This window comes from Emydura macquarii, unplaced genomic scaffold (genome assembly GCF_026122565.2).
Source record: "Emydura macquarii macquarii isolate MOO-44397 ecotype Brisbane River unplaced genomic scaffold, CSIRO-AGI_Emac_v2 contig_2617, whole genome shotgun sequence".
Classification (NCBI taxonomy): Eukaryota; Metazoa; Chordata; order Testudines; family Chelidae; genus Emydura; species Emydura macquarii.
In genome coordinates, this window is record NW_027132754.1 from 468323 (window position 1) to 484136 (window position 15814).

Below are 15814 nucleotides of genomic sequence, written 5' to 3' on the forward strand. Positions count from 1 at the left end.
TTCCAGAAAGGCTCCTACCTTAAGGCCGCTCTCTGAAGCTGCTAGTCCTTGGCTGGTGCTATACAAAATAAATAAAACAAGGCGGCGCGCATGACCTCGGTAACCAGCAAATGGATTCACAAGCCATCTGCTATTGTAAACAGGTCCCCCAGTGTAGTGAAGTGGCATCTGGCTAGCTAAAGGCGATGGCAGAGAAAGCCCTGCACGTGAATCGCCATCAGCTCGTGTGGGAGGCTGCGGCGCTCTGGTGGGCGCGTTCCCTGGAGCGGGGGCTGTATCACAAGAATTTGGCAATAGAGTGCAGCATGTATATATATATATAATATATATATATTAAAATATACAGATTATAAATACCCAACCGGAGCCTTTCCCAGGCATATTTATATAAGTATACATAATACTCCAGTCCAGTGACATGGTGAATGAGGGGTTCAGTCCAAGCATTTAGGTCCACTGGGACTGTTGTTTTCCAGCCAAAATGCTGGTTTAACATCCCAAAGTTTAGGATATGTGAGGAAGGTTCTGCCAAGCTGGGAGGTCCAAGGAATCCCTCCTTTGGAAACAGACCAAGTGAACGTAATACATCAGCGGGAAAGGGGAAAGCCATGGAAATACCTGTTGGCTGGGGAGGGCTGGATGTGAACAGTGCATTGAAATTAACGTTTGCAACTGGCCGGAGAAGGCCTTTGGAAATCAGGCAAAGCCACCCAAGGCAATGGGTTTTCCTCAGCTGCTGAGTGCTTGGATGTATTGAATTCAGAGAGCAGATGGGAAATAAGAGGAGGTTGCAAAGCAGGGGCAGGATGGGAAAGAAAGAAAGGGCTAGAGGAAATAAAACTCAAGTCCACAGAAGAGCGAGCCAGATAATCTTTGCAGGGTCTGATGGCTGACCTAAGCCTGCTCCATACCCTTTCCCTTGTTCTGCTTCTCTCTGCCCGAGCAGATCTGTGCACAGGTTGCTACCAGTGGTCAGTGCTCTCCATAAACAGAACAGCCAGACCCCATGGACACTAAAGCACCCCGTGCTCTCAAGGTTTTAAAGCAGCCACTCCCCTTCGGAGTCCTTGGCGCCTGGCAGCACCCATCCCTCTCCCAGGAAGGTGACAATGGCCCCAAAAGGCCCCTCCCGTCATGTACCAGCACCATATGAACTCTGATCCTGAGCCTCACTGCCTTCATTTGCCACCAGGTGCCTGAGAAATTCAGTCTTCATCCCAGCCGCCTGAGATCTTCCATCCCCGCTGGGAGTGGCCAGTCCTGGAGATCTCATCTTTCACTTTCCATCGGTGCTTCCGAAGGTGTGTTAGAATGGAGCTGTGTTGCTACTGCACAGAGGGGGTGAAAGAGAACTGACATTACAGCCTCAGGGGCTTGCAGCTCCATGGCATCTCTCCGCCACCAGGAAGTGGTGTCAAGCCCCAAAGCAGGAAGTGATGCAAGACTCGGGCTCTGTCACAAACAAATGGCAGCACAATCTGGCCCTTTTTGTAGTGAAGGTAGCAGAGCCAGACAGGTCCTCCTGCACGCAGGAAATCAGGAGGCAGGGCTGTAGACATAATGGGCTAGCTCCTGAACTGTAGTGGTCTCCACAGCCCACCTGGGCCTGGCCGGCTCTTCCTGGGCGCTGCTGCCCCCTGATGTTTCTGCTGGCTGAAGTGGGGAGCATCGCAGACAGCGCTTTACTGGAAAATTCCTTCAAGGTGGATGACGTTTGCAGACTTGTTCCGTCTCAAGGAATCTGCTTCACCTGATGCCTGATCACCAGGACAGGGTTCGAAGTGGCGAATGATTCACAATTCTGGCCCAGGGCGGCCCACTGGGAGATAAGTAGCTTTGGTTTCTCTGTGATTAGGTACTGAGCTCTCTAGTAAGTGCTACTCCAAGGAGCTGCCATTTCCATCATCCGACCATGGCTTGTTGAGCTCTGCATGCCATCCAGCCCTCTCTCCAAACCACCTGACTGCTCTGGAGGACCGGAGGGTATCTCACGGGGTCACAGGAACGGTAGGGACACATGGGGCCAGCAGCAGAGCTGGGAGAGCCGATTCACAGCCAAGCTGGCTGAGGGAAGAGAAGTCCCACCACACATAGAAACAAACTTCTCCAGATGATTCCCAGCTGAGGACTTCTCTCTATGAAAGGCAGTAGCAACAACACCTTCTGAAGAACTTATCGGCGCAGGAGATTGAGAGCGCAGCTCCATTGTGGATGGAGGACAGGAAGGCAGTAGGGCAGAACGCTGCTCCCCCAGATTCCCTTATGACATAACCGTCAGTGTAATTTCTCAGAACTTAAAGCTTAGTGTGGAGCTCCCCAAGGGGAGCCCAGTTGGCATCGTAACATTTAAATAAATAACATCTGGAGAACAAAAATAAAATATAATCTTTCTATGTAACCAAACAGGCTCCTCGATCCAGAATCCCCTGCCATGGACTCTTCTCATCCCGGCACTCGGAGCGGGGAGCTCCCTTGGGAATAAGGATATGAAGGCCTCCAACTCTCCCCTCTCCGAGCAGATGCTCTCGGGATCATTGGGGACACACATTTAAATAAAAGGAAGAGGGACCCAGCTTCACATCCTCTGAGTGTGGCAGAGAGGGACTGGTTTGTTGGCCAGTTGCCCACGGGTGCTCTGACCCGGTGGATGGTCATTGGCCCAGATATCCAGAGGCCTGGCTGCTTCCACCCCTGCTCACGCCAACACTGAGCTGAGTTCTCAAGTGTGCAAACTTCTGGGGGAGGGAAATACAGGAAGGAGGCGTTGGGAGGTGGGGAGGGACAAACGAGGGTCACTAAATGGAGTTGGAGTGTAACTACTGGTGACAACAGAGCCGGAGAAAGGCAGTGCAGATAACAATCAAGGTAGATGTTCTGTGTAACACAGGCCGGCTGGAGAGCTGTCCCCGCATGGCAGCAGAGGTGCAATGATCTCTGAGCCCAGCCGTCGTGTTGGGTCTATGATCTCCCCCACCTGCCGCTACCGAGAGCGCCAAGGACAGGACTCTCTTCCCTCCGGGCTGCCTGCTCAGCACCCATTCAGTGGAGGGGGGGGATCCCCCTGGCAACGGCATCTCCTCTCACTTGCTGAGGGTCTCGCCGAAGATGATCTGCGGCTCCATCTCGCCATCAGCTTCAGGGGCAGAGACGGGGTCCTCGGGCTCGCTGTCCGTGGAGCCGTCGCTCTCCTTGCCGGAGCTCTCCGTGCCCCGCAGGAAGTGGGCGTTGCAAGGCGAGAGCGGGTACAGCACGTCCTGCAGGGCGCCCACCACCATGGGACTGGTCAGCAACTCCTCGTCTGAGGAGTGCAGCGAGTCCTCATCCACCGCCAGGTGGCTCACAATGTGGATGCCATCAAAGCCCATGGAGTCATCGAAGGGCTTCTGGCCCTTCATCAGCCGGATCTGGGGGGCACAGGGAACCGGAGGTGAGAAACAGCAGTGAGGGACTGGCACACGTATCCTCGCAGCCCTGCCCATCTGGCCTGGACGGGGAGGGGCAGGGCACGATGGAGCTCAGAAATACACTGGGGGATCCAGCCAGCCAATCCCCCAGAGACCAAAGGCTGTGGAGGCAGCTCCCTCAAGGGGGGAGCGGAGAGATGCCTGGAGACGGCCTCCTTCCCAGAGTGGGGCAGAGAAGGGGAAGCAGAGACAGCCCCTCCCGGTGTGGGGAGAAAGGAGCTCTGGGGAGTGGGAGGAGCAGAGATGACCCCATCCCATATAGGGCACAGACAGCTCCCCAGCATGGGGCAGAGGAGGCTTGGGGAAAGGGCAGGAAGGGGCAGAGGCAGTCCCCAAGTGGAGGGACGGGGGTGCAGTAGAAATAACAGTCCCTGGAGGGTACCTCTGGGAATTCACTCTGACGTGGCTATTATTGGCTCTGGGTAAAAGCCAGACCCACAAAGCCAGGTGGGTTCGTATGGATTAGAAAATCCTGCACCTTGGCCGGGGGTTAGATTAGATGACCCTTGCGATCCCTTCTAGCCCTACGGTTCTATGACCCCCCATATCTGAACCTGCCCACCTGGGGTGGGCTCTGGGCCGAATCCCAGACATGAAAGGGTTCTGCTGCAAGAACACCGGGCTGAGCTGGATTTGGGCCACAACAGACAGAAACTGTAAGAACCTCAGCCCCTCTGACAGGACCATGGAAACGTGTCCCTGGGCCGTAAGACATTGGGAACCCCTCTCTAGCCCAGCAGAGATTTTTCAGCCTCCATTCTCCAGCGACCCTTGGGGCTGAAGGTGAAAGGCCAGTTGAGTCAGGACTGGCGGGGGCCTGAAGCGCCTTGGAGATGAAAAACAGATCAGGGCCTCCCTGAAGGAGGCGGCTGCTCACCCGCACAGCCGGTTTTGTGGCTGAGGCAAAGGACTGAGAGCCAGAATTTCTTGGCTCCGCATAACCTTGGGCAAGTCACATTCCCGGTCTGTGCCTCAGTTTCCCTGTCTGTTTAGGGGTTAATAAAACTGGCCCTCTCCCAGGGTGGGATGGTGGGGCTGAATTCTTTCCTGTTTCCACAGTGCTTTGACTCAGATCCCAGCTGCGACAATTGCTGCTGTTATTATTGAATATGTATAGTCAGTTCCCCAGGCAGTGTAAACGGGCAGAGCTCCATGGGAGTCAATGGAGCCGATCCCCAGAAGGTGTAAATCAGCACTGCTCTCCTGGAGTCAATGGGGCTACAGCAATTTACACCAGCTGAGGATCTGGCCCGATGCAGTCAGGGGACCTCTGTCACCTGGAAAATTGACAATTCAGTGTAAAAAGCATCACGCTGGGTGACACTGAAACAGACAGGCTTCCCCAGGCAGTGAACCCCAAAAACCTTTTGCTGTCCAGGGCAGGTCAAAGGAGAATCGGAGACTCAACCAGACAATGCGCATGGCACAGTAGGCCAGGCATCAGATAGGAGCCAGGAGACGTCGAGGTTGTTTGAATTATGGTAGCGTCTAGAGGTCTCAAACCGGAGCCAGGATCCCATGATGGGGGTCCCGTCATACCAGGCGCTGCATGACCCCGTCAGAGACTGACGACCTGCCATGCTGGGTGCTGCGCAGACCCTGCCTGAGATCCAGGCTGTCGTGCCAGGCGCTGCACAGACCCTGCCTGAGATCAGGGCTCTGTCGTGCCAGGCGCTGCACAGATCCTGCCTGAGATCAGGGCTCTGTCGTGCCAAGCACTGCACAGGCCCTGTCTGAGATCCAGGCTGTCGTGCCAGGCGCTGCGCAGATCCCAATCTACCAAGAGCTGTGCATGACAAAGGCAGCTGCTAGAATCTCTGCTGAGCCCAGCTCCCCGTCTGGGCTTGTACTGGGTGCTCTTCAAGGTTGGCTGGCTGACTCAGAAGCCTACCGCTGATCTCTATCAGCTCCCCTGAAAATCAGTGACTTGAAGCCTCAGTCAGAGGCTGTTCCTAAGCTAGACGTTACCATGCGTAGGCGGCTGCCGTCTGCCACAGAGACGCTAATACGAGAGGCTGAGAGTTAATATACATTGTGTTCTCCTCCTCCCCAGATCTGATTGCTCTCCACAGCCCAGCAGTAAGGCTGTGCAAACCCCACTGTCTGCGAGGGGAAATAGCAGTGGTGACACGTCCACCCTGCCTTCCATCGGCGCATCCCAGTGAATGCTCTGCCCCATCCGCTGCAGCAATGACAGACTCACCGAGGCCCCCCTGCCTCCCTTTCTCACAAAGGCTTTCCGTGGGGAAGGAGATGTGTCAGCCGCCTAGTAGAAGTGCGGAGGTGAACAAACAGCTGTCAGCTACTGGCTCTGCTACACAGGCCTGGGGATGTGGGATGGGTACATGGCTTCTATGGCCCCATCACTGCAGTATCTGAGCACCTCATGAACTTTAATGCAATCATCCTCACAATATCCCTGTGAGGCAGGGCAGGGCTATCACCCCCACGGTACAGACAGGGAAACTGAGACACAGAGCGACTAAGCAACTTATCCAAGGTCACCCAGGGAGTCGATGCCAGAGCAGGGAATTGGCCCCCGAGTTCCTAACCTCTGCACCATCCCAGTCCTAGCTCTTCCAGATGGGGATCAGCAGTCAGAAGTCACTAGCAGAGGGGGAGCTCGCAAGAACAGGTCTGAGCAGGGGGCACTGCCTTTCCCTGGCCCTTCCAAAGCTCTGTGCTAGGCGGGGTCAGTAGTCTATATAGGATTGGTGCCTTACATACACATCCGATGTGGCAGAGACAGAGGAGAGGTCAGAGGAGAGTGATGATAATACGGGTTGCAACTCGAGATGGGCTGCAGGCAAGATCCCAGGTCCCAACACCCCCAATTCCAGAGCTGGATCCAGGTCAAAAATTTGCCAACAGCCCCAAGTTCCTATGGGCCAGCCCAAAAGCCTGGATCTGGATTTACTCTCGGTGCTGAGGAGGGATCAAGGGGAAGGAAGCTGGGTGTGGCATCCCCAGCTGCCCCTTTAGTTCGGAAAGTGGTTTCAGGGATCCTGCAAGAAGGCATGCTACAATCCCCAGCCCTGAACTCAGACACAGGGGAGCGAGATGTGGTTTGCTGGCCCCTGGCCAACGGGGAACCTGGTGGGCCATTCCCTGCCCCCGTAACGGACACAACACTTGGGGTGGGGAACGCACTCACCTCAGCCTTGAGCTCATCAATCTGCTCCTTGAGCTCCCGGATGTACTGGGAGGAGTCGGAGTTGTTCAGCTGGCCCTGGATCATCCCTTCTTCCCTCTGTGAGGAGTGGGGAGAGAATCAGGCTTGTCCCAAAGGGGACTGGGAACACAGAGGGGCAGGGATGCCAGGCAACAGCCGTTTCCCTCTCCCATCTCACACACGGATCCCTTCCTGACCCCCAGCTGGGATCAGGACAGGCCCTGGAGCAGGAGTGTGGTTTTTGTGCTCACACAGATACACACCCTGGGTTATTCCCCCTCACCTGGATCTCCAGCTCAGCGATCCGCTGCCGCATTTCTGCCACAGCTGCCATGCTGTCGGCCTCCCGCAGCCGCACCGCCATCACCTCCTCTTTGCTCTGTGGTGTCAAACACACAATGTTAGGGCCAGCACAGCAGCGGGGGGAAAAACGGGGCTCAACAAAGGGGAGGGCTCAAATGTGCCAAGACCCCAGCACAAGGATATTCAATGCCCCTGCGGGAGGCCCCACAAGCCTCCAACATGCCAGGGAGGTGTCACCACCACCCAGAGTCCGCTGCCCGGAATTCAGTATTAGCTTGGGGTACAGAGAGGAGTCCTATGAACTCACCCCTGGTGCTGCCCCCTCCACCAGCATACGGGCTGCGTCACCACCAGGTCTGTCCTGCTGGGTCCAGGCCTACACAGATGATGTGTTCAAGGGAGGCAGGTGAGCCCAGATGTGGGCCACATGATTCCCACCCCCCCAAGCTCGTCCCCAGAGCAAGAGGGGTTCATCGCGGGGGCTGTGGATCCCAGGTCTGGGGAGATTTCTAATCTGCACCAGCTGCTGTGCAGAGAAGGTTATTTTTGCTGCCTGGAGGCCATACTGGGGGCTGACCGTTCTGGTTTCTTGCCACCTAGCCCCTGAAAAGTAGCGCAGAGCTGGCTGGGGCAGGGCATGGCATAGCAGCAGGGGGGAGTTTCCTGGGTCAGAACAAGCCATCCCCTCTGCATTGCTGTGGCTGCCCCCCCAGCGTAGCACCCACCTTGCACTCGGACTCAGCATGCTTGCGCTTGGTCTCACTCAGCTGCGTCTGCAGCCCCTTGTTCTGGGCAGTGAGGTACTGCAGTTTCTCCTGCAGCCCCAGGCACTCGTGCTCAGTTCGGTTCAGCAGGTTACTGTGAATCTGCTCCTGGGGTGTCGGGGTAGACAGGCAGGGAACAGCGCTCAGGGACCATGCCTACTCGCTGCACACAAAGCTGTGTGCACGCACCCCCAGACGCACCCCCCCATCTCACCCTGCAAACAACACATCCACACCCACCCACGCTCCATAACTGAACTCCATGCACATGAAATACACACCCACAGCTCACAATCGCACCCCCACCCTCGACAGCAGCACCCCCTACTCAGTAAACCCCACAACTGCCCCTCACACCTACTGCACCCTCATTCCCACGTCCACTCCCCTAGCCCTGAAATGCCTACCACACGCATGCTTCCAGCCTGCAGACCTCCACCCCAACTGCACCCCTACACAACGTACACCCAGGTTCCATGACTGCGCTCCATGCACACACAATACACCTCTACACCAGCTGCACTCTCATCCCCACAAGAACGGCCAGACTGGGACAGCCCAATGGTCCAGCTAGCCCAGTGACCTGTCCTCCCACAGTGCCTAGTGCCAGTGCTGCAGAGGAAAGGAACAGAACTGGGCAATTAGCGACTGATCCATCCCCAGTCATCCAGCCCCAGCTTCTGACCGCCACAGAGTGCATCCTCCCCAAACGCCACCCCGTACCGCACTCTTGTGTGGCCACACTCCAGCACTGCACTCCAAGCGCACACAACATCCCCCAACACACAGTGCACACCTCCCCACACCCCCATTCACCAACACACTGTATACCATCCCACCCCAACACACTATACACACCCCCACACACTATACACACCCACATAGCCCTCCATTCTCCAACTCACTATACACATTCCCCCACTCATCAACACACTATACACACCTGCACACATCCACACACCGCACACACCCCAACACAATATACACCCCCCCACTCCTCTACACACTATACCCGCCCCCCACACCCCAACACCCCATACCACCTGCTCCCCAACACACTGTGCATGCCCCACGCACATCCACACTGTATGCACCCTCACCACAACACACGTCTGAATACCCACCCATTCCCCAATACCCTGTACACGCCCCGCACACCCTCAATGGTGTAGATGCCCTGCGTACCCCCACCAACACACGACACACTCTCCCAACACACTGTACACAACCTGCATACCCCTCACCCCAACACATGCCTACATACCCACCCGCTCCCCAACACTCACACACATCCACACCCCCCAACACACTGTGCATGCCCAACACACCCCTCGCCCCCCAACACAACACGCACCCACCATAACACACTGTACATGCCCCACACCTCCTGAATACAGTGTATGCGCACTGCTCTCCCCAACCAACACGTTCTACATCCCCCCACGCTAACACACTGTACATGCCCTGCCTGCGCTCACCTCCAACACACTGTACGCCGCCCGCACACATCCCCTCACATGCCTCCACGCCCCTCACCCGCCCTGCACACATCCCCCCATTGCACACATCCCCCCACACCCTGCACCCGCCCCGCATACATCCCCCCCACACCCTCCATGTGCTCTGCACACTTCTCCCCGAAGCCCTGAACACATCCCCCTTCCTACGCACTGCACACGGCCTGCACACATCCCCGTGACAGCCTGCATTCCCACGTTCACACCTGTAGCATGATTGGGTGTTGTTTAATGCCAAGTGTGTCATGTAAGGTGTTTCTGGAACGCTCTTGACACACTGAGCGTCACAGTCACAGGGATATGGCTGTTGCAACGTCATGTGTATGGTTATGAGGCTTCACTGTGTAATATTCCCGAAGACGTGTCCTCTTCTACATCCACAACACCCCCCCACTCCCACCTGCACCCTTCCCCTCACACTCATAGCCCACACAACTGCACCCCAACCCCACTGGTCCCTGCTGTCAGTCCCTCGCGTGGGGTGCATGATCTCAATGTACCCCATCCTCCGTGGGAACGCTCCAGCCCCAGCTGGCTGGTCACCATGCCAACTGCCTCACCTGGGTTTCAAGCTCCACCAGCCTCAGGCGCAGCTCCCGGAGGTCGGCCTGCGCCTGGGCCTCCCGCAGGCGGATGGTCATCAGCTCGTCCTGGAGGTCGTTCATGGTGTTCTTGCGGGGAGAGTCCTTCCAGCGCCCCCCTGCCCGCGACAGGTGAGCCTAGGGGAGAGGAGGGGGACACAGGGTGAATGTACCCCCCCATGCCGGGATCCAAGCACTAGTCTGCAGAGCTCCCTGCCTCCTTGCTTGCACGGGCCCCACCGATCAGGGTCCCAAAGCGTTTCCCAAGCCTCGTTCAGCCACACTGCACTCCCGGGTGTGTGTCAGACATCGGGGGTGACAGGCAGGCTCCCACGCCAGGCACAGTGCACATGTCCTGCTGTGCTCTCCTGGGCTCAGACACATCTGACCCCCGCGGGCACGGGAGGTGGTGGCTAATGGCAAGACACTTACGAGTTGGAGAGATTCTGGGACAGAGAGAACCCACGTCAAACCATGCGTGGTGCAACCCCATCAAATGCTGCAGGGTCGTTGACCTGGGTGAAGGTCCCAGACATGAAGCCATTCGCCCTGCCTGTGGCTCAGATCCCCAGGCAGACACAGGAAGGATCGGGGTGGCTGGCTGTTGGGGTTCTCCAGGATATCGGCTTTGCCATCCTCTGGGGAATGACTGTGTCACTCTAAGACATGATCCAGTCCCCACTTCTGTAATGGCCAAAGATTTGAATCCAGTGTGAGCCAGAAGGCTGAGAATGAGAATTGAACATAGAATCATGGAATATTAGAGTTGGAAGGGACCTCAGGAGGTATCTAGTCCAACCCCCTGCTCAAAGCAGGACTAACCTCAGCTATATCATCCCAGCCAGGGCTTTGTCAAGCCTCAGCTTAAAAACCTCTAAAGATGGAGTTTCCACCACCTCCCTAGGTAACCCATTCCAGTGCTTCACCACCCAACTAGGGAAAAACCTTTTCCTAATATCCAACCTAGACCTTCCCCACTGCAACTTGAGACAGTTGCTCCTTGTTCTGTCATCTGCCACCACTGAGAACAGCCTAGCTCCATCCTCCCTGGAATCCCCTTTCAGGTAGTTAAAGGCTGCTATCAAATCCCCCTCATTCTTCTCTTCTGCAGACTAAACAAGCCCAGTTCCTCAGCCTCTCCTCATAAGTCCTGTGCTCCAGCCCCCTAATAATTTTTGTTGCCCTCCGCTGGACTCTTTCCAACTTGTCCACGTTCTTTTTGTAGGGGGGCCCCAAAACTGGACAGAATACTCCAAATACGGCCTCACCAGTGCTGAATAGAGGGAAATAATCACTTCCCTTGATCTGCTGGCAATGCTCCTACTAATGCAGCCCAATATGCTATTAGCCTTCTTGGCAACCAGGGCGCACTGCTGACTCATATCCAGCTTCTTATCCACTGTAACCCCCAGGTCCTTTTCTGCAGAACTGCTGCCTAGCTCGTCGGTCTCCAGTCTGCAGCTGTGCATGGGATTCTTCCTTCCTAAGGGGAGGACTCTCCACTTGTCCTTGTTGAACCTCATCAGATTTTTTTGGCCCAATCCTCCAATTTGTCTAGGTCACTCTGTAAAACGAGGTTACTTACTAGTAACTGATGTTCATCGAGATGTTTTGCTCATGTCCATTCCATTATAGGTGAGTGCACACCACCATGCACAGTTCCCGGATCTTTTTTACTCTTAGCAGATCCTGTAGGGCCTGCTCTGGTGCCCCCTGGAGTCCCGCGCGCATGCTGTGGTATATGAGGCACAGCCGACCCTATGGCCCCTCAGTCCCTTCTTTCTGCCAACTCCAGCAGTGGGGACGGAGGGTGGGATGTGGAATGGACATGAGCAACACATCTCGAAGAACATCAGTTACTGGTAAGTAACCTTGTTTTCTTCTTCGAGTGTTTGCTCATGTCCATTCCATTATAGCTGACTAACAAGCAATACCTCGGAGGTGGGTAGGAGTTACCGGTGAGCTGCTCTCAGCACGGCTCTGCCGAATCCCACGTCCTCTGTCGCCTGCTCGGCGATGGAGCTTGAGCTCTGGTTGAGTGCGCTGTGATGGTTCCTGTAAGGGACACCCTCACCTGCTGGTCGCAGAACTTGATGCATGATGTAATCCACGAAGCGATGCCATCTCCTCTTCTCCTCTGAACCGTGCGGTTTGGGAAAAACTCAGGGAGAAAATTATCTTGATTACAATGAAATTGGGAAACCACCTTGGGCAGGAAGCCTGGGTGCGGCCTCAACTGCACCTTACCCTTATAGAATACTGTATAAGGAGGCTCCAAGGCAAGGCCCAAGTCACAGACCTGTGGGTAAAGCCTCTCCACCCCCTTGAGGAACCTGACCGACATGGAGTGGGAGAACAGCGGTCTCCCCTTTAGCTGCTGATATGGCCGCCAGGTGAACCTTCAGCGAGGCCAGCGCCAGACCCTGGAGCTTTAGCTGGAGCAGGTACTCCAGGGTCGCCTGTTAAGGCGATAGGCTGGGCAGACTGCCCCAGACTCCGCCTAAGAGGTAAACCGTTTCCACTTAGCCTGATACACGACCTGTGTAGATGGTTTCCTGCTGCCAAGCAGTTGTTGGGCCTGCACCGAGCAGGCTCTCTTTCCCTCTTCCAGCCACAGGGCCTCCAGACAATAGGGTGCAGGGGGTCCAGGTCCGGGTGCAACAGTTCATGAGGAATGCGTCAGAAATCGACCTAGTCACGCAACCCCGGAGCGAACAGAACCTTGGACACTTCGCGTTCCAGACCAACGCGCATAAGTCCAGTCGGGGAATGACCCCCTTCTGGACGAGCATCACCACCACCTCCGGGTGCAACGGCCAGTCGTGGCGGGGTAGGAATGACTTGCTGAGGCTATCTGCCTCATCATTCCTCACTCCCGGGAGTCCTTGCAGAGGGCCGAGGGGCACTCTCCCCCCTGCCTGTCTATGTAAACCATGGCAGCGGTGTTGTCCGTCAGCACCTGCACCACTCTGGCTGTCGGGAATCAGAGGGACACCTCATACGCTAGGCGAATGGCCCTCAGCTCCTTCACATTGCTGTGCAGGAACTTCTCCTCCCCCGACCACAGTCCCCGATTGCCTGGGTTGGCATTGATGCGGGCTCCCCATCCTATGTTGGAAGCGTCAGAAATTAGGGTGACCAACTGGACCAGTTCCTTGAACAGAACCCCTTTCATCATTGCCCGGGGAGTCCACCACCAGCGGGTAGGCCAAAGGGCAGGGCTGTGAACTGGTAGTTGGAGCCAGCCACCGTAAGACGGAGAAACGCCTATGGCTGGGGAGGATAGACACCTGAAGTGAGAGGGGTCCCTGAAGAGGGATGTAGAGAGAGGATTGTTGGGTGGGGTAGGTGCAAACCATTTAACTGTTGTCCGACCCCCTGGGGGGCCCCTGTTGGGGGGCTGAGGATGAGCTGGGGGGGTTGATTTCTACTTCTGAACCCCCTATTCCTGCCCCTATTTCTATAGGGTTGAAAGGGCCTAGAAGGAGGCCTTGGCTGCTGCTGTGCCTGGGGTCATGCCTGCCGCCTGGAAGCCTGGGGCATGTACAGGCCCAGGGAGCGAAGCGTGGCCCTGGAGTCCTTCAGACCGTGCAGCTTTCGTTTGGTCTGATTGGAGAATAGGGCCGACTCATCGAAGGGAAGGTCCTGAACTGATTGCTCCACCTCCTGGGACAGGCCCGAGGACTGCAGCCACAAGCATCTTCTCATGGCAATGGAGGAGGCTATGGCCCACCTGCCGAGTCAGCAGCATCACTGGCTGTCTGGAGCGCTGCCCTACCTACCGTGATTCCTTCATCCAGGATGGTGGTAAGGTCTGCGGCCTGGTCTTGGGGCAGGGCCTCAGCAAACCATCTGAGGAAGTCCCACAAGTTAACATTGTATCTCCCCAGGAGCTGGTTGGCAATCCTGAACTGAAGGCTGCTGTTGAGTAAAATTTCTCCCAAACAAATCCAGCTTTTTGCTGTCTTTGTTCTTGGGAGTGGAACCAGGCTGATCTTGCCTGTCCCGCTGGTTGGCTGCGTCTACCACCAGTTCTCGGGGCTGGGTGAGTGAACAAATACTCGAACCCTTCGGCCGGGACATGATACTTTTTCTCGGCCACCTTCGACGTAGGGGCGACCGAGGAAGGGGTTTGCCACAGGCCTTAACAATTTTGAGGACCCTATCGTGGACTGGTAGGGCCACCCTCACTGGGGCAGCCGCCGCCAGCACACTGAAGAGGCTATCATTGGCCTCCTCTAACTCCTTCACCTCCAGCCCCAAGTTAGACGCCACCCTCTTGAGCAGCTCCTGTTACGCCCTGAAATCCTCCAGTGGCGCCATGTGGTCCCGGGAGACTATCTTGTCCGGTGAGGAGGAAGAGGACTGCCAAGGTGCATCCTGTAGGTGTTCCCTCACCTGACGACGGGATGGACCCGTAGAGGGTCCCTCCCTGGGGTCCAACTCCTCGTTCGAGGAGTGGTGTCTATGGGCCTTCTTCTGAGCTGGAGGCACGGACCGAACCCCCGCTGACAGGATGGATTGTGGCCCCTGTCCCATCTGGATGCCCCATAGGGTCCAATAAGGTCATTGCTGCGGCCATTGACTCTGGAGCCTACCTGGGGCTGACTGCACTGCTGGCTGTGGTGCCTTGTGAGGGCGTCGGCTGTCCCGACGACTTTCCCCTGTGGGACCCCGAGCCACTAGACCTGTGGTGCCATGTATGGCCTCGGTTCCAAGTGCCATCCGGTGCTGGGGACCATCCTCTTGACGTCTCTGACCTGGAGGACGATGAGGACCGTCTCCATCGCCGCGAACAGTGCTGGCGAGTAGAGGTGCGCTCCAAGGAGCTCGAGGTACCGGAGCATCATCTTGGCACCGAAGACTTGTGGTGCTGCTTACCCTTTGGTGACTGAGACCAGCGCCGCTCCGAACTCCATGGTGCCGAGCCTGACTCCGGCAACCGGGTTCCGCGTCGGGGACTGTGCGATGCGGGGTGTTCGTGTGGCGACCGGGTTCCACGCCGCCTTGGTGCGGGCGAACCCCTCGGTGCTGGGGATGCGGAGCCGGTGCTGTCTGAGCACTGCCTGGCGGACCTCAACCGGTGCCGCCTCTTGGCCTGTGCTATGTTCAGTGCGGGGACCGACGTTGGCGCTGAGAGGGAGACTCCGCATCCTGAGTCAAAGCAGGTTGGCTTAAAGATGCCGACCTGGAGCAACTGCTGGGGGAGCGTCCTCGCTCTACCCCCAGTGGCTGTCTGGTGGGAGATCTTCCTCCCGATACCAGGGATCTCCACTGACCTTCCAGGGGGACCCAACATAGGCTTGTCCCGGGATACCAGCCCCTTCTCCCTCGGCAGGGTGGGGGGGCAGAGGTGGCGTGGGCAAGGCCAACAAGGCTCTTGCTGCCTGAAAAGCCTCCGGTGTCGATGGCGTCGGCAGGGGCACTCTCCCACATCCAGGAGTCGGGGGAGGCTCCCTGCTCGGAGATGCAGGCACCGGAGAACTCGACGGGCCATGGCCGGTGCATCTCTGCACTCGACCCTGCCCGTACCGACGGCACAGGGGAGTGTCCGTGTTCCGCACGCTGTCTCTTCTTCTTCAGCACCGGGAATGTTGCTCGGTGCTGAGTCGAGCCCAGTGCCGGCGGTGCACTCTGTACTGGGGTGACGCTCAATGGCGAGGTGGAGTGGGACGGCTCAGACGCCGGGTGGAGCGCTGCCTCCATGAGCAGGGCTTTTAACCGGATCTCTTGGTCCTTCTGAGTCCGCGGTTTAAAAGCTCTGCAGATCTTACACTTGTCTTTCCTGCGCTCTTCCCCCAAATGCTTAAGGCACCGGTCGTGGAGGTCGTTGAGCGGGAAAGTCTTCCTGCAGGAGGCACATGGCTTGAATCCCGACGACCGGGGGCATGGCCCAGCCGCTCTAAGTCCCTCAGGGACTTCTTATCTAACTACACTTAACAACACTTAACAACTACTTAAAACTAACTAAAGTACTTCGAATAACAAAGAGTTCAAAGATCCAGCAACCATC

The 15814-nt window shown here is 56.7% G+C and overlaps 1 protein-coding gene across 1 annotated transcript; it reads right to left on the minus strand.

The window, feature by feature from the left end:
- Positions 1 to 299: 299 nt before the first annotated feature.
- On the minus strand, positions 300 to 14954 carry LOC137163547 (EVI5-like protein). The gene is made up of 9 exons (XM_067563812.1): positions 14683 to 14954; positions 13584 to 13653; positions 12140 to 12260; positions 11796 to 11938; positions 9781 to 9939; positions 7665 to 7811; positions 6920 to 7015; positions 6619 to 6714; positions 300 to 3404 (listed from the first exon to the last, which is right to left on the minus strand). Exons 1-9 carry the CDS (start codon positions 14952 to 14954, stop codon positions 3081 to 3083), a joined length of 1428 nt encoding a protein of 475 aa, XP_067419913.1. The 3' UTR covers positions 300 to 3080.
- Between the last annotated feature and the right edge of the window lie 860 nt (positions 14955 to 15814).

Bases quoted from the DNA above. Each gene is read 5' to 3' on its own strand.
- LOC137163547 (XM_067563812.1), bottom strand. From the start codon at position 14,954: ATGCGGAGTCTCCCTCTCAGCGCCAACGTCGGTCCCCGCACTGAACAT. The intron at 12,261-13,583 runs GTAGGTAGGGCA...TCGCCTTAACAG, and splicing joins TCCTGGATGAAGGAATCACG to GCGACCCTGGAGTACCTGCT. The intron at 6,715-6,919 runs GTGAGGGGGAAT...CACTCCTCACAG, and splicing joins TCGCTGAGCTGGAGATCCAG to AGGGAAGAAGGGATGATCCA.